At 41.3% G+C, this 21,434-nt stretch overlaps 1 protein-coding gene and 1 pseudogene across 14 annotated transcripts in view; one reads left to right on the top strand and one right to left on the bottom strand.

Moving 5' to 3' along the window:
- The window catches only part of ERG (ETS transcription factor ERG), a 281,329-nt gene that overhangs the window by 158,948 nt on the left and 100,947 nt on the right, over positions 1-21,434 (top strand). For 3 of the 14 annotated variants that reach the window (XM_005548687.5, XM_005548689.5, XM_045389308.3), the window contains exon 1: positions 4,439-4,553. The exons of 6 other annotated variants lie outside the window; for them this stretch is intronic. In XM_005548687.5, the coding sequence (XP_005548744.1) occupies positions 4,536-4,553 (18 nt within the window). In that variant the 5' untranslated portion in view covers positions 4,439-4,535. Of the gene's footprint in view, positions 1-4,438; positions 4,554-4,765; positions 5,039-21,434 lie in introns of those variants that run through there. 5 more of the 14 variants (XM_015446856.4, XM_045389306.3, XM_045389307.3 and 2 more) reach the window with 2 other exon arrangements.
- On the bottom strand, positions 8-301 carry LOC107129066 (small nuclear ribonucleoprotein G pseudogene; annotated as a pseudogene).

Raw genomic sequence — 21,434 nt, forward strand, 5'->3', positions numbered from 1 at the left:
CTAATATGAAAACATACATGACCTAATTTTTACATATAGTAAAACAGGCCCTTTGGAGAGGGGACATGGGTTTCTCTGTTGAACAGCCATTATTTATACTCATTCCAAAGTTTTTAACATGATAATACTATTTCCTTGTATTACCACCATTCCAATATTGTTCTGCTGCCAGCTAGTTGACATCTCCACACATTCATCTATCACAAGATTCGGAAAGGGATCAAGTCCCCATAATATTCCTTGGACGTGTCTGCCACCATTGAATTTCATTTTTCAACTCGGGAAGGTGAGCTTCGCTCATGGTGTCTGTTCCTCAGGTTCACAGATGCCTTGGAATGGAATGCATGGCCACCCCCATCTGCCTTTTTAACAAAATGGGTCTATGATATAATTCTCCTATATACTGTGATTTTTAACTAACTAGGTAGGATATCAGAGCAGTTTTCCATATTGCTAAGTGTTCATCTACTACATCATTTTCCTGCAATGTTTTTGAGGAGGGTGGGCATTCCATTGTATGGATGTATAAAGACATGAATGAGTCATGAGTGAATCTTCTGTTGTGTCCCCACAGATGTGGAGGTTCAGATGAGTCCCCTGTCTTTGCTCTGCACATGTATCACATTGAGAACCATGTGGCTGTCATTCAGAGTGTTCTCAGCTCCTGACCTTCCTCCCCATATTCCATACAGAGAAGTTAGTAAGGGAAAAAGAATGAGAACTTGCTCAATCTTTAGAAAATGGGAAGAAAAGGTTTTAGGATAAATAAAAATAGTGCTTCTTTTATTGTGACAGTGAATTTATGGTATATTTATTTTATATTATTTTGTTTCTTTCTTTGGAGTAAAACGTGAGCAGACTAGTGAAAGGTCTTGGCAGATTCACAGGAGATGGGTTTGTGCAGGAGAAGCACACAATGGAAATGTACACTTTATTCATAGATTCTGCTGCCCACAGTCACTGGGTGGGCTGTGCTGGTCTAGTGTGGTATTTGCTGTGTCTCAGGGAGAGTGAAAAAGGACCCTATCCTGACAGGCTGGGCCTGGATGGGCCTCAGGTAGGGGCCGTGTGCCATACTGCCCCCTAACTTGGTCTGTGTGGTGACCTGGAGGACATCTTTCCCTAGGGAGAGGAGGTATCAGGTGGGAAAGGCATCCTGGTTCTTAGGCTGCTAGGTGGTGTAGGGATGAGGCCATTTAATAGCATAGACTTGGGGTACAGGTGAGGAAAGCTGAAGTGATATCTGCATCTTAAGATAATTCCCCCGTAGGATAATGTTTGGGAAACGGTTTCTGCACTACTATATTCTAGTTAATAGGTGTGCCTTGGCCAGAGGCGGTGGCTCACGCCTGTAATCCCAGCACTTTGGGAGGCCAAGGCAGGTGGACCACGAAGTCAGGAGATCGTACACCATCCTGGCTAACACGGTGAAACCCCGTCTCTACTAAAAATACAAAGAAATTAGCTGGGCGTGGTGGCGGGCACCTATAGTCCCAGCTACTCGGGAGGCTGAGGGAGGAGAATGGTGTGAACCCGGGAGGTGGAGCTTGAAGTGGGCCGAGATCGCGCCACTGCACTCCAGCCCGGGCGACAGAGCGAGACTCCATCTCAAAAAAAAAAAAAAATGTGCCTTGTGCTATCAAGAGTCAAAGTGTTTTCTTTTTGTTCTTTTTTTTAAAACACTTTACATTAAATAATCAGAGATTACCAGGCTTGGATGCTATGATGCCATTTGGAACATCAACAATTATTCTCGGCCGGGCGCGGTGGCTCAAGCCTGTAATCCCAGCACTTTTGGAGGCCGAGACGGGCGGATCACAAGGTCAGGAGATTGAGATCATCCTGGCTAACATGGTGAAACCCCGTCTCTACTAAAAATACAAAAAACTAGCCGGGCGAGGTGGCGGGCGCCTGTAGTCCCAGCTACTCGGGAGGCTGAGGCAGGAGAATGGCGTGAACCCGGGAGGCGGAGCTTGCAGTGAGCGGAGATCCGGCCACTGCACTCCAGCCTGGGCGACAGAGCGAGACTCCGTCTCAAAAAAAAAAAAAAAAAGAATTATTCTCTTTGAAGACGACAGGAATCAATCAAACATTTTGTCATTAGAAATGAGGAAGAGTTTCCTTTGTAAAATTTTGGAACAGAATTTACCACTCAGTATCCCCAAATTAACTTTTTATTGGATCACTTTCGAATATTGGTCAAATAATAGCACCTGTTTTTCTCTTTTTTAGTATCCAATAAATAAATTTGTCTCTTAGAAAACAATATTTTTATTCATTAGCAAATGAAGGATATATGCCTGCATGTGTGTTATACGTAAATAAATATGGGAGGGAGAGACAGAGATTGAGAGAGAACGAGCGTGTGTGAAAGTGGAGCAAATGATGTACATTGGCACCAGCAGACAATCAGAGTTAACCAGGAGAAGGGTATTAAGAGTTTTGTGTATTATCTTGTGGCTTTTCTGTAAGTTGGAAATTATTTCAAAATAGAGGGGTAAGAAATCCCACTCTTCACAGTTTGATTTGCATTAGGCAAGAACCAGGGAGTTCGGGTCAAATCATCACTGAAGCATTAGGTCCTGGTAGAAATGCTAATCTTCCTGCTTCAGGGAACAACTGAGGGCTGGATTAGCAACCAGGAGGCGTGGGTGAGGCGGGACCACGCAGGGTTTTCTCCCATGGCTATTTTGTTAGCAAAGCGTTCATCTTATTTAAAACTGGTGTTTGGTAAATGCATAATCGGGCGTCACATGATGCGGGGGCCACAGTTAACATTTCACATTGATGCTTCTTAGGAGAGAACAAAAAGCAAGGACTCTCGGGGAAGCTGAGAGAGCTTTTCTCCTCAGCACTACAGAATTCTAGTGGAAGCTGCCCAGATAAAACAGCTCAGGACTTTGAAATTTTCGGGGAAACAAAATTTTAATCAGCCTGCCATCTTATTCATTGTTCAGAGATGAAAAGAGCGGAAATCAACACCCCCTCATAATGTAGGTGCTGAGAACTTAAGTTCTGATTTTCACAGAATGATTTTCTTACAATATACTCTTTCTTTCCTTTTCCTTCTTTCTTTCCCTCCCTCCCTCCTTCTTCCCATCCTCCTTTCTCTCTTCCTTCCTTTGTCCTTCCTTTTTTTCTCACCCTCTTCCCTGTCTCCTCCTCCTCTCCTTCCTCCCCCTTTCCCTCCTTATGTTTCTCCTTCTCCTTCTTCTTCTATCCTAACGTGAGGTGATAAATCAGAGGTATATAATAAAAGCCAGAACGGCTTGGGCTGGTGGGCAGAACTCTGACACATGCTGGCCTAAAGTCTGAGTGAAATCCATTTACTGAACGTCCAACTCTGCGACCAGGAATTGCCAGATGACTCAGGATTTGGTCTATTGTGTTCTTCGGGTCCCTATTGAGACCACACCTCTTTATGGGTCCTGCGTTCCTGTAGCTAGATTCAAAGCAAAATGTTTCTTCCAAGCAATTTCCTGAAAATGAGTAATTAGAGTCCTGAAACCCTCTAAGGAATGTTCAGGCCTGCATTTGCTGTACTTCCTTCGAGGAGAAAACAGACCTGTGACCCTGAACTTATAGCTTGGATTTTAAACATGTCATGGGGCCCTCACATGGCATCTCTGGGTAGCCAAAAGTTCTGTGAGGATCTGTTGTCTGCAACATGGATGTCTGTCAGAGTGAGACCAGCTCGCTGACATTCCGGGACGTTTGTAGCCATTTCAGTTATTTGGATTTTAAGTAAATACTTGAAAACAAGACTTGGGTAGGTTTATTTTTCCTCTTTATTTTTCTTGTTTACTATAAGCCTAGAGTCCTCGCGTTTTCAACAACTTTGTTGTAGAGCAAATAAAAAGTGCAAGGATTTGGAAGAAGAAAATGAAACTGTTCTGGAACACTCATATGAAATGTTGAATAAATATAGGTTGTTAAAAATCAGCCAAGCAATGGCTGTTACTGAACATGGCCATCTATTAACATGAAATAAACACCACCTGCAAAGTTTCCTTTTAGGAGAAAGGAGCTCAAGTCCTCTGTCCTAGTAATTCTGCGAAGAATTGGGCTGTGAAGGGCTGGCACCCGGGGCAGTGGGGTGCCCTCAACGCCTTGGTTCCAAGGTGCTTGCAGCCCATGTGAAGCCATGCGGAGTCCCATCACATCTGCATCCTGCCTTGGTCTCAGTGCAGTGTGTCACACGGCGGCACACCGGTCACACCTGCTGTGGCAGTCGCCATCCCAATTGATGCCTTTTCTTTTTTTAATTAAAAAAAAAAAAATCTCCTGGCTGCATATCATCAAGAAAAACAACATTGTTTTCAGGGTCTCTTATCTCTCCACTCCCAAATATCCTGTTTCTTTGGGCTGGACAGCCAGGACCAATAGAAACCTCTTCCTGCCATTGGCTGACTTCATTTCCCAGACTTAGCACAATCTCATCCGCTCTAAACAACCTCATCAAAACTACTTTCTGGTCAGAGAGAAGCAATAATTATTATTAACATTTATTAACGATCAATAAACTTGATTGCATTATGGCCAGCACTATTAAGGTAAGGAAAGGGTTCCTTTTAATTTGACAAAATCTTGTTCTTGTTACTCTTTTCTTTGGTTTCCTTTATCAAGGCAGATAAGTTAGGGTTGGGCAACACCCCCACTGCCACAATAGAGGACAACAAGATTTCCTTTGCACTGCCTAGTAAATTTCCTTTTTCCTACTCCAACCATCCGCAAGGCTTAAAAACTTCAAACTCAGAAAAAAATTGGGGTTTCTAAATTCACTGTTGAGTGCTGTGGATTACTTTTGGAAAGGCTTTTCGGAGCGCTTCTGAATCTTCTGATTCTCTAACTATCCCTAACGGTGCCTGGATGTGTGTCTGAGAAAAGGCAGCAGACTCGGAGAGGTTGAAGGGTCAGGTCAAAGCAAAAGATGGGTTTGTGAATGTCGGACATTTGGAGGTTCTTCGGTGGCTCCTTAGCATCAGGGATGCCAGGCAGTCCCCATGGAAGCGAAGAGATACTCGGCAAGTGGCTGCTGGTAATGGGATGCAAATGTTGACTTGATTTGGGGGACATCCATGCTGAGAACTGAGTGTTCTCGTAACTCAAACGGGGGTAATTTGGTTTGTTCTGTTCTATGTTTATCTTCAATAAAATACCTGCTCTCTGTGCACCGTGAGTAAGATTTCTTCCTAGCGATGGTTAGGTTTGTGGGGTTGGAAAGCAATGGCCGGTCGGTTCTCTGGGCTCTGGGGTGTTTGGTCTGATGCGTTTCCTTGCCTACGTTTTTAGTAGATAGCATATAGAGATTAACGTGGAGGTCAGTCTGCACAGGTACAATCCTAAATATGGCCTGATTCCTGGAAACAAAGCCAATTTAATGGTGACTGCAAGTCTAGGGGCATGCAGTCTTGAGTGGGGGTCTGTTCCGTTGTTTTAAAGGCCACCATATCTTCGTGACATTTGTAGGAATGTAAAAAAAATCAGCAGCAAAAGCAGATACTGAGTGGAGGAAAAAGAAAATTGTATTTGTTGCATGTCTTTAGTTTTGCTGCGTGAAGGTGAAAAGCATTTGGTGGTGTTTTCATGAGGCTTCATGAGGCTTTCAGTTCGTTGGAAAGTGCATAAGAAAATGGAAGTGTGCCCAGAATTGGGCCAAGGCATTTTCAAAAATATTCTTTGGTTTGGTATTTTCATAATTTGAAATGTTTGTATTAGATTTGACTCATATGTACCATAGAAACTGTGTTTCAGAAGTTCAGCTTTTATTTCTCAAGGTGTGTTCAATAATATATTAAAAATCTGTGTACCAAGAACTTTCACCTTATAGAGACTTTTCTTTCTTTGGCTTCAAGGATTGGAATCTGCTGAAATATGGCTCCTGTAGAAAGGAATTATAAAATTGAGGGTTAATGTGCCCTACTTTTAGCTGCATGAATAGAAATTACTTGATTTTGTGACACAAATTGCTATCTTTTTTTGTTCTTGTTTTCATCCTTATTTATATTCGTGTTTGTTAAATCAAATATTCTGTGTCAATCTTGAATAGCTTGGGTACAATCTTATGTGTTTTTTCCCCCAAAAATTAGTGCATTAAAAAGGACATTGAAATAACAGACCATCCTTTAGAAGGTAGGTACATTTTGCAAAACATCCAAATATGTTATACTGTTTAATTTAAAATATACATTTATGAATACATGAAGCTATTTTGAAAGTTTGAATATTTTTTGATTTTCTGAATGATTTTTTGGAAATAATAGTTTACACTCGTCTAAGATACTATGCTTGATTTAACATTTTATTCCATTGCATTATGTGTTTATTGTACGTACCCAAGTGAACCTTTAGAATGCTGCAGGTGAATTTTTTTTTTTTACTCTTCTGTTAAAATAGTCCCTCTTTATAGGTGACTTCCTTTAAGACATGTTTCTGTTAGATTTCCTGGGTAAAGTAATGAGATGATTTTACAGCCTTGTTTATAGAGTGGAAAAAGGAGGTCCTGAGTCTGTTGACTACAGTTTTAATTACATTAGCGCAAAGCCCAAATTAGCGTAGGGAAAATTATGGCTGTCCACTGGAATTAGGAAACAGTCCCCCATAGAGGCAATTTCCAGTCTCCAATGCACTCTGTTTTTTTTTTGTTGTTTCAGTAAATAAATCAGTTAGTCGATTAGGTATCAGATGCTCTGAATTTGTTGTTGGTTTTCTGCATTTGAGTGGAGTTTTTATTTTTTTGCATTAACATTTGTAAGACCCTATGAGGCACTATGAAAAGCTAAATATTCTTATCTAGTCTTTGTGATTCTTACCATCATTTTTCCTTGGCAACTTGAAATTGAGAACAAAATATTTCAACTGGAAGAAGTAAAGCAATTTTGGAATTTTGGGAACTTATGTGAGAGTGCTCATTTACGTCTAAGTGTCTGTGAATTTTAAGATCAGCTGAAGAGTTCTAGTAAAGACTTGGAAGCAACAAAGCCGATGGTTTGCAGACAATTCACGGATCGGTTTTGGTGCTTCCCTTGGGCGTTCATGACATCTGACAATATTGACAGGTGCTGAACCTCACCGGCTCCACTGTCCGCACAAACAGCTCAGTGTTTGCTACAGACTCCAGGAATCCTCCTGTTGCCCTGAAAACCCGATTGTGCTTCAGTTAGGAGTTTTAGCCTAATTTCCCAAAGACTTTCCTGATTCCTTTTTTTTTTTTTAAATGCCATCTGCAATTTGGGAAGTCTAATGAAGCCTACAGTCCTTTCTCAGAATAATACTTTCAGGTGCATAAAAAGAAATACATAGAATTACAACAGAAATACAGTTCTCTCCCTGGACCTTTTAAGGAGAACATGAACCCCAGGTTGCAAGTTCTGATCCTAGAAAGATCCTTACTGTGTAAAAAGGGAATGTGGGGGATTTTCCGTCATCACAGAGATCTGACATTGAAGGATGTGGAGAGAGCCAGCAGCCGGCAGCAGCGTTAGGGGAAAGCATCTTAAAAATCAGGACATGGAAAGTTACTAACAAGGCTTGGTGGAGATCTGAGGGCACCCTAGTACTATTTCCATGACTTGCCTGAAGAAGTTACTTTCTTTGAATTAACAGAGGTTGGAAGGTTTGATGGTAATTGAAACACGACCTGATAGGACTCGATTTTATTCATTTAAAGACATGAAGTTTGCATTATATACGCCATGTTTGCACATTTGCACTCCTTGAACATTTGCTATCACATGTGAAGGAAACTTACTAAGACTAAGAGTTACATGAAGAAAGTTAACTCCTCATAGAATTTTGATGGATGTGATTAATGAGTTTAATAGCTACAGATAATATGATTTTTCATCAACCCATTGGCTAAGTGAAATATGAATTGTGTCAGTTCTTGTTACTTTCAGGGGATTCCGGGAGAATGGAAGGAAGGCCAGGGGCAAAATGCCGCTGCCTTGCTCTGCATAAGTCATTTCAGAGTATGCTCTGAGTATCTGTCCTTGCTGAAAAGTGGCTTTATAGGCCACTACTATAAAACAACTTGCTGCTCCTGGTCGTGGGCAGCTCTGTGATCCAGGCTGCCCTCTGTGGACACCGCACGCTTCTCCCTAGCCTTCCGCCTGTGTGTGCATGCACCCATGCACGCCAGGCACCCTGACTCAGTGACCCCGGAAAGCAGGAGTGAGAATGGCTCAATCTGTGGCCTTTTGTTTCCACATGAAATACAGTGCAGGACTGCAATGCTTTCAGACAATGTACTGAGCCTGAACCATATCTTAATTATCTACATTTATAAGTGATTATCTCATAACATTTTTGTTTTGCAAAACAGATCTTTATTTAAACACAAACACAGGTTAACAACTCTTGAAAAAAAGCATACATAAAAATAAGTAAATGAAGCAACCATTTCTGTTGTCTTCAGGAAAATATGACTGGTACAGTTAGAACTTTAGAATAAGATTCCCTTTGTGGGGGTGGAGACCCAAAGCTGTTATTGGCATCCCAACAACTTGGCGGATTTTTTGGTTTAACAGCTGATACATAAGAGAATCACAGAGTAAAGGCCACGGGGAAGCCAGACGGATGAGAGTTTCTCTGAAATGCGAAACCTCAGAGAAGAGACAGGGACAGTCTCCAGGCTGTTCCAGTGTTTGGTAGCACACTGTGCTCTGGCGGGGTCTTTTCTTTGGAGCTACCTCAAATGCTCCAGGAGAGCCTTCTTGTCCGCTCTTTCAATCCCACAGGATAGAGGACAGCTGCGCCCTGGCCTGGGGATTCTGTCAGACCACCCCTGACCGCACTTCTCTCACCTTACGTGGCCACAGACACACTTGCATTTGCTTCCTTCCTGTTGTGACCCTGGGCAAGATAGCTAGCCTGTTTGACCTCAGTTTCCTCACCTGTAAAATGGGATCATAATGGCCACCCTGTCTTGCACCAATCCTCAATAAATGGCGGATGCCATCAGACGCCCCCCAGTGGATGTAACCTTTTCTACCATATTGTCTTTCAGGCTCTGCACTCAATCCTCTTAACATTTCCCACAGCCCCACTTCAGCTGTGAAGCCCACAGCCACAGACTGCTCTGATGTGTGGCCTCCCACACCCAGACAGGGTACATCTGGGCCTGGGCAGCCACACGACAGGGAAGGAAGGAGGAGGGAGCTTGCAGGGGTGCTTGTTAAAGGTGTAGCAGGGCAGGTACCACACACAGGGGCAGGTGGAGCATCCAGGGGTCACCCGAGGTGGTGCTGGTCAGGGTTGGCTTCGTCCTGCTCTGAGCCGAGGCTGCTGAAGGAGGGCAGAGGCCTACGGCTGCATCGCGTTCCGGTTAGGACAGGAACAGCACCCTGGAATACCCCACTGGCTGCTTTATTCCCGAATTGCAAAAAATACTTCTTGTTTTTTAGCATAAATTATAAACAAAAAATTCTCATGGTAGACAAAATGTTTAAAAGTCATGACAAAACAGATCCTAACCAACCACAGCAAATTCCTAACAGTTGGGACACATCTCTCCACCGCGTGTATCTGTTTGGCCTTATAGCTACCTACCTGTCCTGCTCTTCTCAGTTAGCATTGTTTTACAAGCATTTCCCCATGTTACTAAAATTTTTTGATAAGCAGAATTTTTATGCTTCATTATATTCTATCTAAAATATGTATTATAATTTTTGTAACCAATATCCTCGTGTATAAAGTGATGCTGCTTGCGATGTTTCACTAATTATATTGCAGTACACCATCTATTTAATTTTTTGAATACTTTTTATTAGTATCGGTGCCTAGAAAGGAATTATTGAGTCAATGGGTATACATAGTTTTAAGTCTTTGCCAAATTTAAATATTTGCCAATTTAACAAATAATTACCAGATTATTCTCTGGAAGGATTATACCAGTTCCCCCTTTTTCTAGCCACATGTGAGACCATTTCCACACTACACCCGTAACAACTCTGAATATTTTACTCTTTGAATCTTTGCCATTCTGACAGGTAAGAACAGAATCTCATTTTTATTTGTACTTCTTTAATTTTAGTACTTCACTACATTTTTTTTGTTTGTTTGCTGTGAACCCATTTTGGCTAGTGGCCCAGTGTGACCTCTGGATTTTTTTTCTTATTTATACTTTTATTCCCTGTTTGGTCTAGCTTACTTTCCACATATTTCCCCTATTGAGCTTGGCCAAGACATGTTTTATGAAGTTTAACATCGATTCCCGTCTGTCCGCTCTCCCACTCTTCATTTTCTTTCTTGTCAGCACATTCTCCCAGCTTCGCTGGTGTTTGTTGTTGAGTGTGAATAATTTATGTGTACCCACTGACATCGCAGAAGCTGTTTTTAGTGATATCTTATCCATTTCTTCTGTGTCCTCAGCAGTGACTGGCAAAGGGTAGAGGTTCAATAAGCACTTGTTGAAAACATAAATTTTAATTTTAATTATTTGAAATTAAGATATCCGAGTAATGTAATCATCATTGTAGACTTCAAATGGGATTCTTATGTTTTTAGAGACATTTCTCCTAGTAAAATAACATTAATTAAAATTGACTTAAATTGATGTTTAAGAAAGTATAAAAAGTAGCTTGAATTCATAATTGAAACTAACATCATCCTAATAACTGCTTGCTATGTGCCAAGCCCTGTGCTAAACTCTCACAGTGTCTTATGTGATCCTCACAGCAGCCTGGGTACTGCTGCTTTCTTACAGATAAGGACAAAGGATTAGAGAGGCCCAGTGACTTACACAAGTCACACAAATCTGTCTCCCTTCTCTTTATCATCATCTGATCTCTTTTTTCCTGCTATTCACTGTAGCTGTAAATAGCGAATTACTGTGCAGAGAAACATGATGTATTAAGTGTTATGGAGACACATTTAAATAATTGGGGAATGAAAATTATTATTGCTGGGTGCTTTATGTTATCTCCTCTTCTGTGAAAAATCCCATAGGCAGCAGTTCTTATACTCTAGGTGGCTAATCAAAACAAAGTTCTAGAAAATTCAAGAGGTAAAACTCTAGCACTGAATTCTATATTTGCTCAGTGACAAGAATTCTTTCCATATTTGGTGAGATCCAAGAGGCAGTGCTTCCAGATTCCAGATCAGCTGCTGATTTAAATTTCCTCATCCCAAGTATCAACTTCCTTACACTCGTCTTGGGCGTCAATAATGAACACGCAGGTCAGAGTTTTCCATAAGGCCTTAACAAGTCTTTCAGCAGGGTGTTCATGGAATTAAACTCTGGGAAGAATGGCAATCTGCTGTTGTACACAGATAAGTACAGAGACATTTTGAAAAGAAATGCCAAGGCCAAGCAAAATGATTTATTTTTAAAGTGCCACATCAGAATCCAATCATAACATTAACATCAGGGCTGTTACTTTAAACGCATTTGTTAAAAACAATGCTTGTTGAATTTTTGAAAATATAATAACATTATGCAAAGATCCCGCACTCTTGCATGTAACACATTCCACTTTTAAATCCTTCTGCCTTGATGATTTAAAATCTCCCTTGCTGTCATGAAATTACAGTATAGCAAATCATGTGTTGATTTCTTTTTTTTTTTTTTTATAAATTTACCAAGTATTGACACTGAAGACAGGACCCTTCTCCTCCCTCCACATTCACATTGCCCCCAAGGCCATTCATTCAAATCACCAGCCAGCAGTGAGTTTCTCATCTCCATGCTCTTTGGGTTTCATTGGGTTTTATTGCATCTTTTTTTTTTTTTTTTAAATTTTGACAGTGTGCACATGATGCTCACCTTTGAGGAAGAAGAAACTGTTGAAACAACCCTTCAGAATCTGTCAACACAATTAGTTTGTGTCTCAATTTGAGGTAGATGTCCCAAGACATTGCTCCAAGTTAAAAAAAAAAAAAAAAAGTATGTGGTTTTGCATTGCATAGTCCTCTTTGGATCCATACAACATGTATGCCTTCCCTGACCTTCCAGAGAGCGTCAAAAACATGAAGGCTGAATCCGGAGAGCACAGCCCACTTTTATCTTTGGCCCAAGGAGGCACTTGGTACTCTGTATTTCTTCGTGGCATCCTTAAAATAGCCTCTGTGGAAAAGGGATTGGCCTTATCTTCTGTGCAACGGATGGGAGGCATAGATAGAGCCGCTGGTAAGGGGAAGTGGAAAGAGGCCCGTCTGGGAGAGGGTGGCCTGGAGCTTTAGTATGATGCTGCAGGACTTCCCCAGGTGAACGCACCTCTTCTGGCCCTAGCTCCCTTATAGGAAAATGGGGGTGGTCCGCTCCGCCTTCTCCACGGTGACCATCTGACGACTGTGCTGCCGTCAGGACATGGGGAGCTAACAGCAGTGCCCCTATCGGATCCTGAAACTGGGGAGGGTCCCTTGCCGTGGGCAGGGGAAATGGGCTCCCACCTGGCTTTGGGGGTTCACACCCTGGCTGTTCTACTTCCCAGCCGTTTCACCTCTGACAAGCCACAGCCTCACAGGAGGTAGGCTTTTCCATCTGTGCAGTGAGTAGAGTGATAGTTCCTACTTCACAGGGTTATGGTGAGATTCACCAAGTTGAAAGAACCCAGAACTGTACATGGCACACATAAACTCCTCAATCAAAGTTAGTTAATTTTCCTGTTCATTCAAGCCAAATACATTTTTCTTCTAAGACTAAAATCAGGGAATCTATGAAAAGCATTTCCCCCCACCTTTTTATTTTTCAATTTCTGCAATAGTTTGTGAATTGAATTTTGTTTTCAAGTAGCCGATTTGGCCATTTTCCTGTGATGAACATGTTTTTATCTCTTCATTATAAAGTGAGATCTCTGACAGAAACAATGCGCTCCCAGTTATTCACAAGCACCTGATCTGCATTGGAGATTGCTTAAAACAGGGCTGGGAAATGCTTTCTGGTGAGTTCACCCGACACTATGCACAGCAGGTCCTGGAAGGAGACAATCAGGGCGTTGTTACCTTCTGCATCTCCCTATACTTCTTATTCTCCTTCCATACTCTTTCTCTCTCATTGCAATCGCTATCCACCTGGAAGGAGGCTTGAAAAACACAAAGGACAACAATGATGATGAGGGGGACCCCTCCTGGACCTCTTAAATGCTGAGGGATCCTTCCTGCACCTCTTTTCATTCATTCCAAACTGCCTCTCATAGACAATCATTTCTCTCACCCCAGGAAATCTGGGACAGGACAGGTTTGCAAGCTTGATCTGGAATAAAGAAAACAAAGGAGCACTTTGAGAGGCCAAGGCGGGCAGATCACGAGGTCAGGAGATCGAGACCATCCTGGCTAACACAGTGAAACCCCGTCTCTACTAAAAATATGAAAAAATAGCCGGGCATGGTGGTGGGCGCCTGTAGTCCCAGCTACTCGGGAAGCTGAGGCAGGTGAATGGCGTGAACCCAGGAGGCAGAGCTTGCAGTGAGCCGAGATCACACTACTGCACTCCAGCCTGGGCAACAGAGCGAGACTCTGTCTCATAAAAAAAAAAAATGGAAAAGAAAACAAAGGAAAAGATGGACCAGGAGGCTTGGCCTGTGCCAGGCAAAAGTCAGCAAAAGCAGTCACTACACATCTTTTGAGTTCTAACTTTTCACTTCATCTTGTGTGAACTCCTAAACTGGAAGCATATTTATATTCACATAAAAGTAAGATATTGTCCAAGGTCAAATGTAAGTGACTTTTATGAGTTATTGGACTTTCTGAATTACTCATTCTACCAACTTGAATTAACATAGTTTTGTTGACTTTTATTCTTTGTAAGCCAAACAGTATGAACTCGGTTGAGCCGGTCTTAGGAGAAAAGATGTAAAATATGTGTTGCTAGGCTAGCATTCTAGTGAAGGAAGCCCTTTCTTTGTTTCTTGTGCATCCCTGTGGTACCTCTGTCCATCCCAAGAGTTGTTTTCATTGACTGAGTGTTGAAAGCCCATGCCTATTGTAACCAATTTTGATAAGAAGCTAGTTACAAAATAAGCACATGTATACATTTTTTAAAGCCTTGTTCTTCTGGAGATGGAAAACATCTTTTTTTAGATCACATGTTTACTGCTTTGGTAAACAGTAAAATGCTGCTACAGCAATTACCTTGAGGATAAAGGGTTTGTAGACAGATACTTCCTGCGTTCACTTCCTACACAGATAGCCAGCCCAACCAGAGACGCACTGATGCAGGAAGGGCCCCCAGTGGAAACTTCCTCTCTCCGAATGCGCCGTCCATTATTCGTTATCTCCTCTCCAAGGGGAATAAGCTTGTTGCTCCAGCTTTTCTAGGAGAATTCTGTCTTGAAACAGGTAAAAATATAAAGTTTCTAAAGTAATGGTTTCAGTCCCTTGTTCTCATCCTCGGTGTCATCTACTTGCTGATTTTTAAGGGGACGTGATTAGACTAGAATAGACTTGTCTATGAATAACGTATCCTGTAGGCACCTCTGTCTCCTTTGAATCATGGAAAATGATGCATGATTCGAATATTTTATATTTGGTAGAAAAGTAAGTATCTTTGAGATTCAGTGGAAGGCCTTTTCTGTGGTTAGTTGAAAGGTCATTTTAGATTTTGCTTTCTTTAGTCAAGCAGAGATTACCAGATTTGGGTACAAAAAAATATCAGCTCACAGATTGTTCTCTGGGCTGATTTTGCAGCAGTTACTAAATTCCAGCGAATGCATTGTTTAGGTCCTTTGAACCGAAGCAAATAAAACCACAGTGCACACACACTGAACAATAGGGCATCATCAATTAGCCGTCTACAGGATGTGTCCTTGCCGACTGGCCCCTTTGTAGGAGGAAAAAAATAGATCAAATCAACAAACAATAACACTGAACAATAAACTAAACAAAATAAATAGCACCTGGAAGCTCCCCAAGCACTGGCGAAGCACCAAAGGGTGATGTGATGTTTACACACTCTACACATGGAAACCCACAGCTCCACCCAGATCTCCTGCAGCTCCCTAAAATACTCAGAGAACTCAGCAGCCATTCGTTGCTGGGTCACCTCATGGTAAAGTACCCTCTTTGGTGATCAGAAAATGCTGAGCCTCTAAAATGCTGAGGGATCCTTCCTGGACCTGTTTTCATTCACTCCAAGGTGCCTCTCATAGACAATCACTTCTCTCACCCCAGGCAATCTGGGACAGTGCATTGCAAAGGGAAGGAGGCAGTATCTAACAGAGCATTCTGCCTGGCCTATTCCATAAGTGCCGATGACTGCCCGGTGGGGGCAGAGATTGCATTTGACCCCGAGAGACTGCCAGACATGGTGAGATGCTGTCATGTCTCATGTAGATGTTAATGCACAAATATATTCTTTTTTTGTTACACTTTATGTTCTAGGGTACATGTGCACAACGTGCAGGTTTGTTACATATGTATACATGTGCCATGTTGGTGTGCTGCACCCATTAACTCATCATTTATATTAGGTATACTCCTAATGCTATCCCTCCCCACTCTCCCCACCCCACAACAGGCCCTGGTGTGTGATGTTCCCCTTCCTGTGTCCAGGTGATCTCGTTGTTCAATTCCCACCTATCAGTGAGAACATGCAGTGTTTGGTTTTCTGTTCTTGCAATAGTTTGCTGAGAATGATGGTTTCCGGCTACATCCATGTCCCTACAAAGGACACAAACTCATCCTTTTTTATGGCTGCATAGTATTCCATGGTGTATATGTGCCACATTTTCTTAATCTAGTCTGTCATTGATGGACATTTGGGTTGGTTCCAAGTCTTTGCTATTGTGAATAGTGCCACAATAAACATACGTAATGCATGAATATATTCTAATGATTTTATCCACATATTCAATATATATATTTTGTATTTAACATGAAATTAAATTGAAATGAAATTGTCCAAAGAGATATTTTCCTTTCGGGACTCATTTCTTCACATACTTTTGCTTGTCTTGTCGGAAGACACACTGTCAATCTCAGTACCCTGTTTGAATGAAGACTGCTTTCCTCCTATGCATCTGTTGCCCCTAGACAGTCATTGTGCAGCTTGTCACCTTTCTGTGAAACTCCACGAGACAGCTCCAGCATTCATCCTTACAGGTGCTACCTCCTGACCCTTTTGCTTCTTTGCAAAATGACTTCCCTGATCTCCTGAGTCTGTATTGTTTGCAGTGCTGCCTGAACCACATTTGGGTGGTGCTACAGGACCAGACAGCAGACAGATTTGTCATGGATGCCTGATGGGATAGGACCCTGTTGGCATCCTCTCTGAAAATCACCCTTGCCTGGCTGGGGATTGTTTTATTTTATTTTCTTTAACCTGTAGCAAATACAGGTTCAGTATCTCCATTGAATAATATATTGTAGAAAGAAAGGCAGTAATAAAAACTTTGTTCATTTTCCCCATTTGAAAAACAATTATTATAGGAGTTTAGAAAATAAAACTTTAAAAACAAAATTAAAATAATTCATGTTATACCATCAAGGGTCTTTTAATACTCGATTCTTTTTTGAATTTTTTGTCTTTACTCCTATACCAATGTATTCTTTATAAAGAATAAAATTTGAGAAATTAAACTCATTTTTATTAGTACCTTTCTATTCACTTTTTTTCCCCAGGATAGTGAAACAAACATACAAACAAACAAACAAAAGAGAGAAGTGAGGGCTGAACTGGTTACGATTTAGAAATTGAGGCCCATGTTCCTTCTTAAGGATCCAGTTTCTCTATATGAAGCAGATCCAGACTGCTTGGGGGCAGGTGTCTGTCCCAGCACACTTTTCACTTCCCTGTGCCTCATTTCCTCACCTGTAGAAGAGAGTCAGTCATGATAACAACTCATGCTTCTTGGTAGTGTTGCAAGGATTAAACAGCTGAATACATGCATGTGCTTTGAACAGTAACGCGCTGTAGTGTACAAAAGATGTAAGTTGCAGGCCAGGCATGCTGGCAGTTGCCTGTAGTTTAACTTCAGTTACTTGGGAAACTAAAGCAAAGGATCTCTTGAGCCTCAGTATCTGAGGTCAGCCTGGGCAACCTGGCGAAAGACCTCATCTCATAATAACAACAACAACGATAATAATAATGTTAGCTGTTCTGAGCTCTTGCTGCTTATTTGTCCTAGTCACGGTCTTCTTATTTAATTTACTCTCATATCTTGTTTGTTTTTTGTGAAGTAATCAATTATCTTCCTTGATTGTGTTTGTTTCCAGTATTTGTCTTTGGAAAGGAATCCTGCATTTATACCTGGTTATTTATAGCTTCTTCTAAAGGGATGAAAGTATTTCCCTACACAGTCATGCATCACCACGCCGGGTCAGTTCCGAGAAATGAGTTGTTAGATGATTTCATCGTGCAAACATCAGAGAGCACTTACAGAAACATAGATGGCATAGCCTGCTGCACACGTAGGCTACAGGCTATATGGTATAGCCTGTGCTCCTAGGCACAAACCTGTACAGCATGTGACCAGGCTGCATACTGTAGGCAATTGTGACACTTAACACAATGGTTTTTATGTATCAGAATGTAGAAAAGGTATAGTAATAATGCAGTATAGGCCGGGTGCAGTGGCTCACGCCTGTAATCCCAGCACTTTGGGAGGCTGAGGTGGGCAGATCACGAGGTCAGGAGATCAAGACCATCCTGGATAACACGGTGAAATCTCATCTCTACTAAAAATACAAAAAATTAGCTGGGCACGGTGGCACGCGCCTGTAGTCCCAGCTACTCAGGAGGCTGAGGCAGAATTGCTGGGACCCGGGAGGCGGAGGTTGCCGTGAGCCGAGATCGTGCCACTGCACTCCAGCCTGGGCGGCAGAGCAAGACTCTGTCTCAAGATAATAATAATGATGATTATTACTAATAAATATTATTACTAATCATTATTATTAAGAAGGAAAAAATGGTACACCTATACACCTGTATAAGGCACTTACCATGAATGGAGCTTGCAGAACGGAAAGTGGCTGTGGGTCTGGGTGAATCAGTGAGTGGTGAGTGAATGTGAAAGCCCTAGGACATCACTATCTACTACTGTAGACTTATAAACACTGTATATTTAGACTACACTAAATTTATTAAAATATTTCTTTCTTCAATAGTAAATTAATCTTAGCTTACTATAACTTTTTTTACTTATTAAACTTAATTTTTTTAACCTTTTGACTCTTTCGTACTCACTTAGCTTGAAACACAAATACATGGTTCAGTTGTACAGAAATATTTTCATTCTTTATATCCTTACTCAATAGGTTTTTTTCTATTTTTTTAACTTTCTAAACTTTTAATTAAAAACTAAGGCACAAACACACATTAGCGTAGGTCTGGACAGAGTCAGGATCATCAATATCACTGTTTTTCATCTCTACATCTTGTCCCTGTGCCACTGGAACATCTTCAGGGACAGTAACCTGCATGGAGCTGTCATCTCCTATGATAACAATGCCTTACTCTGGAATCCCTCCTGAAGACCTGCCTGAGGCTGTTTTACAGTTTACTTTTTTTTTTTTTGAAATGGAAAAAGTACACTCTAAAATAATGATAAAAAGTATGGTATAGTAAATATGTAAACCAATATCATAGTCAACTATTATCATTATCAACTATTATGTACTGTACATAATTATATGTGCTATACTTTTATACAGCTGGCAACACAGTAGGTTTGTACACCAGCAACACCAAAAATGTGAGAAATGCATTGTTCTACAGTGTTACTACAGCTATATGTCACTAGGCCATAGGGATTTTTCAGCTCCATTATAATCTTATGGTACCGTCTTCCTATATGCAGTCTGTCATTGTCCAAAACATCATTATGCAACTCCTGAATGTATGCTAATTGCTTTGTTCTCATGCTATTCCTTTGAGGACAGTAGAGAAAACATAAGAGAGTAACAACTGTTACTCCATTTGGTGGCTGAACTGACATGTTAACCAGACTTTCAACAGCCGAACTCAGCTGCATTTTGGTGAGCCCAGAAAATAAATAGTTTTGATAATTCAAAGTTGGAGAAATGAAAGACATTCATTGTTTCCTCCCATTCTTATGCTTTGGTTGATGCCATTAAATAAATGAATGTGTTTGTGCAATGGGGAGAGACAACTGTTCTCTGGAGTGGATCTAGAGGTTAAGAAGTCAAGCTATTTTGAACCAGCTACTTAGAGTGGCACATTCTTTAGGGGAGGTGAGCAGGCATCTACAGAATTATCATATTGCAGGTTAATCATGATTAAGGATCTATAGAACCTCGGCCTGGCGCGGTGACTCACGCATGTAATCCCAGCACTTTGGGAGGCTGAGGCGGGCGGATTGTCTCAGCTCAAGAGTTCACGACCAGCCAGGGCAACACAGGGAAACCCCATCTCTGCTAAAATACAAAAAATTAGCCGGGCGTCAAGACCAGAAGCTCAAAACATGCCTTGTTAAAGTTCTATGCCTTAAGTTCTGTGGCTGTCGTCATGTAATCTTTCATTCATGCTCATGGTGCCTATTAAGAAACAGGCTATCAGTACATGTCCATTTCATAAATGAATGAATAATTTCCTTTATGACAAATGCATGAGTGAGTGCATGAATCGGTGATGTGGCTGGCACCCTATATTAAATCACAGAGAATTGCTTATTTATTTTTATTTTTATTTTTTTGAGACAGAGTCTTGCTCTGTTGCCCAGGCTGAAATGCAGTGGCACGATCTTGGCTCACTGCAACATCTAGCCCCTCCCGGGGTTCAAGAGACTCCCCTGCTTCAGCCTCCCGAGTAGCTGGGACTACAGACGTGTGCCACCATGCCTGGCTAATTTTTTTTTTTCTATATTTTTATAGAGACGGGGTTTCACCATGTTAGCCAGGATGGTCTCAATCTCCTGACCTTGTGATCCACACGCCTCAGCCTCCCAAAGTGCTGGGATTATAGGCGTGAGCCACCACGCCTGGCCGAGAATTGCTTTTTATATAATGAAAGATGGAGTCCATTTTCCCCAGATGCATACACTATTGTAATATACCACTTATATTAACAAATCCATACTTTTCCAAAAGAGTGGTTTGAACTATGACTTTGTGATTTATTTTTTAAAAGTTTTATTTTATATATTTAAGATGTACAACATAATGTTTTGATATACATGAAGATGGTGATAAGGTTCCTATAGTGAAGCAAATTAACATATCCATCATCTTTTATAATTATACATTCTTTTTTTGTGGGGCAAGAGCACCTAAAATCTACTCTTCAAGCAAAAATCCCAAGTACAGCACAGCACAGTATTATTAAGCACATCCCTTATGGTATACGTTAGATTTCTAGATTTGTTCACCCTGCATATTCGCTACTTTATATTCTTTGACCTACATCTCCCCATTTCCCCATTCAGCCTTTATTTTTTTGTTTGTTTGTTTGTTATAGATTTTACATATAAGTGAGATCATGCAGTATTTGTCTTTCTGTGTCTGGCTTATTTCACTTAGCATAATGTCCTCCAGATTCATCCATAATGTAGCAATTGGCAGAATCTCTTTTTGAAAGCTAAATGAACCAGGCATGGTGGCTCACGCCTGTAATCCCAACACTTTGCGTGGCCGAGGTAGGTGGATCACTTGAGGTCAGGAGTTCGAGACCAGCCTGGCCAACATGGTGAAACCCCGTCTTTACTAAAAATATAATAATTAGTGGGGTGTGGTGGTGGGTGCCTGTAATCCCAGCTATGTGGGAGGCTGAGGCAGGAGAATCACTTGAACCTAGGAGACAGAGGTTGCAGTGAGCCAAGATTGTGCCACTGCATTCCAGCCTGGGCAGCAGAGTGAGATACCATCTCAAAAAAAAAGGGGGGGGGGCTAAATGATATTCCATTATATATATCTACCACTATTTTATGTATTCATCCACTTGGACAGACACTTTGGTTGTTTTCATATCTTGGCTATTGCAAGTAATGCTGCAATGAACATAGCATTGCAGGTGTCTTTATGAGATAGTGATTGCATTTCTCTGGGAAAATACCCAGAAAAGGGATTGCTGGGTCATGTGGTAGTTCTATTTTTAATTTCTTTAGGAACCTCCGTACTTTTTTCCACAGTGTCTGTAACATTCCATGTTCCCACCAACAGTGTGCAAGGATTCCCTTTTCTCACATTCTCACCAACACTTACTATTTCTTGTCTTTTTGACTATAGCCATCGGAACAGGTGTGAGGTGATACCTCATCGCGGCTTTGATTTGCATTTTCCTGATGATCAGTGATATTGGGCACCTTGTCGTGTACCCATTGGTCATTTTTATGTCTTTTTGGGAAAATGTCTATCCACATCCTTTCCCTATGTTTGGGAAGGTCAGATGACCAGGGGACTGCCCAAAATCTAATGAGTGCTGCTGAGTACATGATGGTCCCTTCCAGGCTATGGATGGAAATGTTTCACTTGCAAATTAAAAGCAGAAATACAGTTTCCAGGCAACTCATAGCCTGCATTTTGCTACATGACACTTGCCTTGA

Source organism: Macaca fascicularis, chromosome 3, assembly GCF_037993035.2.
Source record: "Macaca fascicularis isolate 582-1 chromosome 3, T2T-MFA8v1.1".
NCBI lineage: Eukaryota > Metazoa > Chordata > Mammalia > Primates > Cercopithecidae > Macaca > Macaca fascicularis.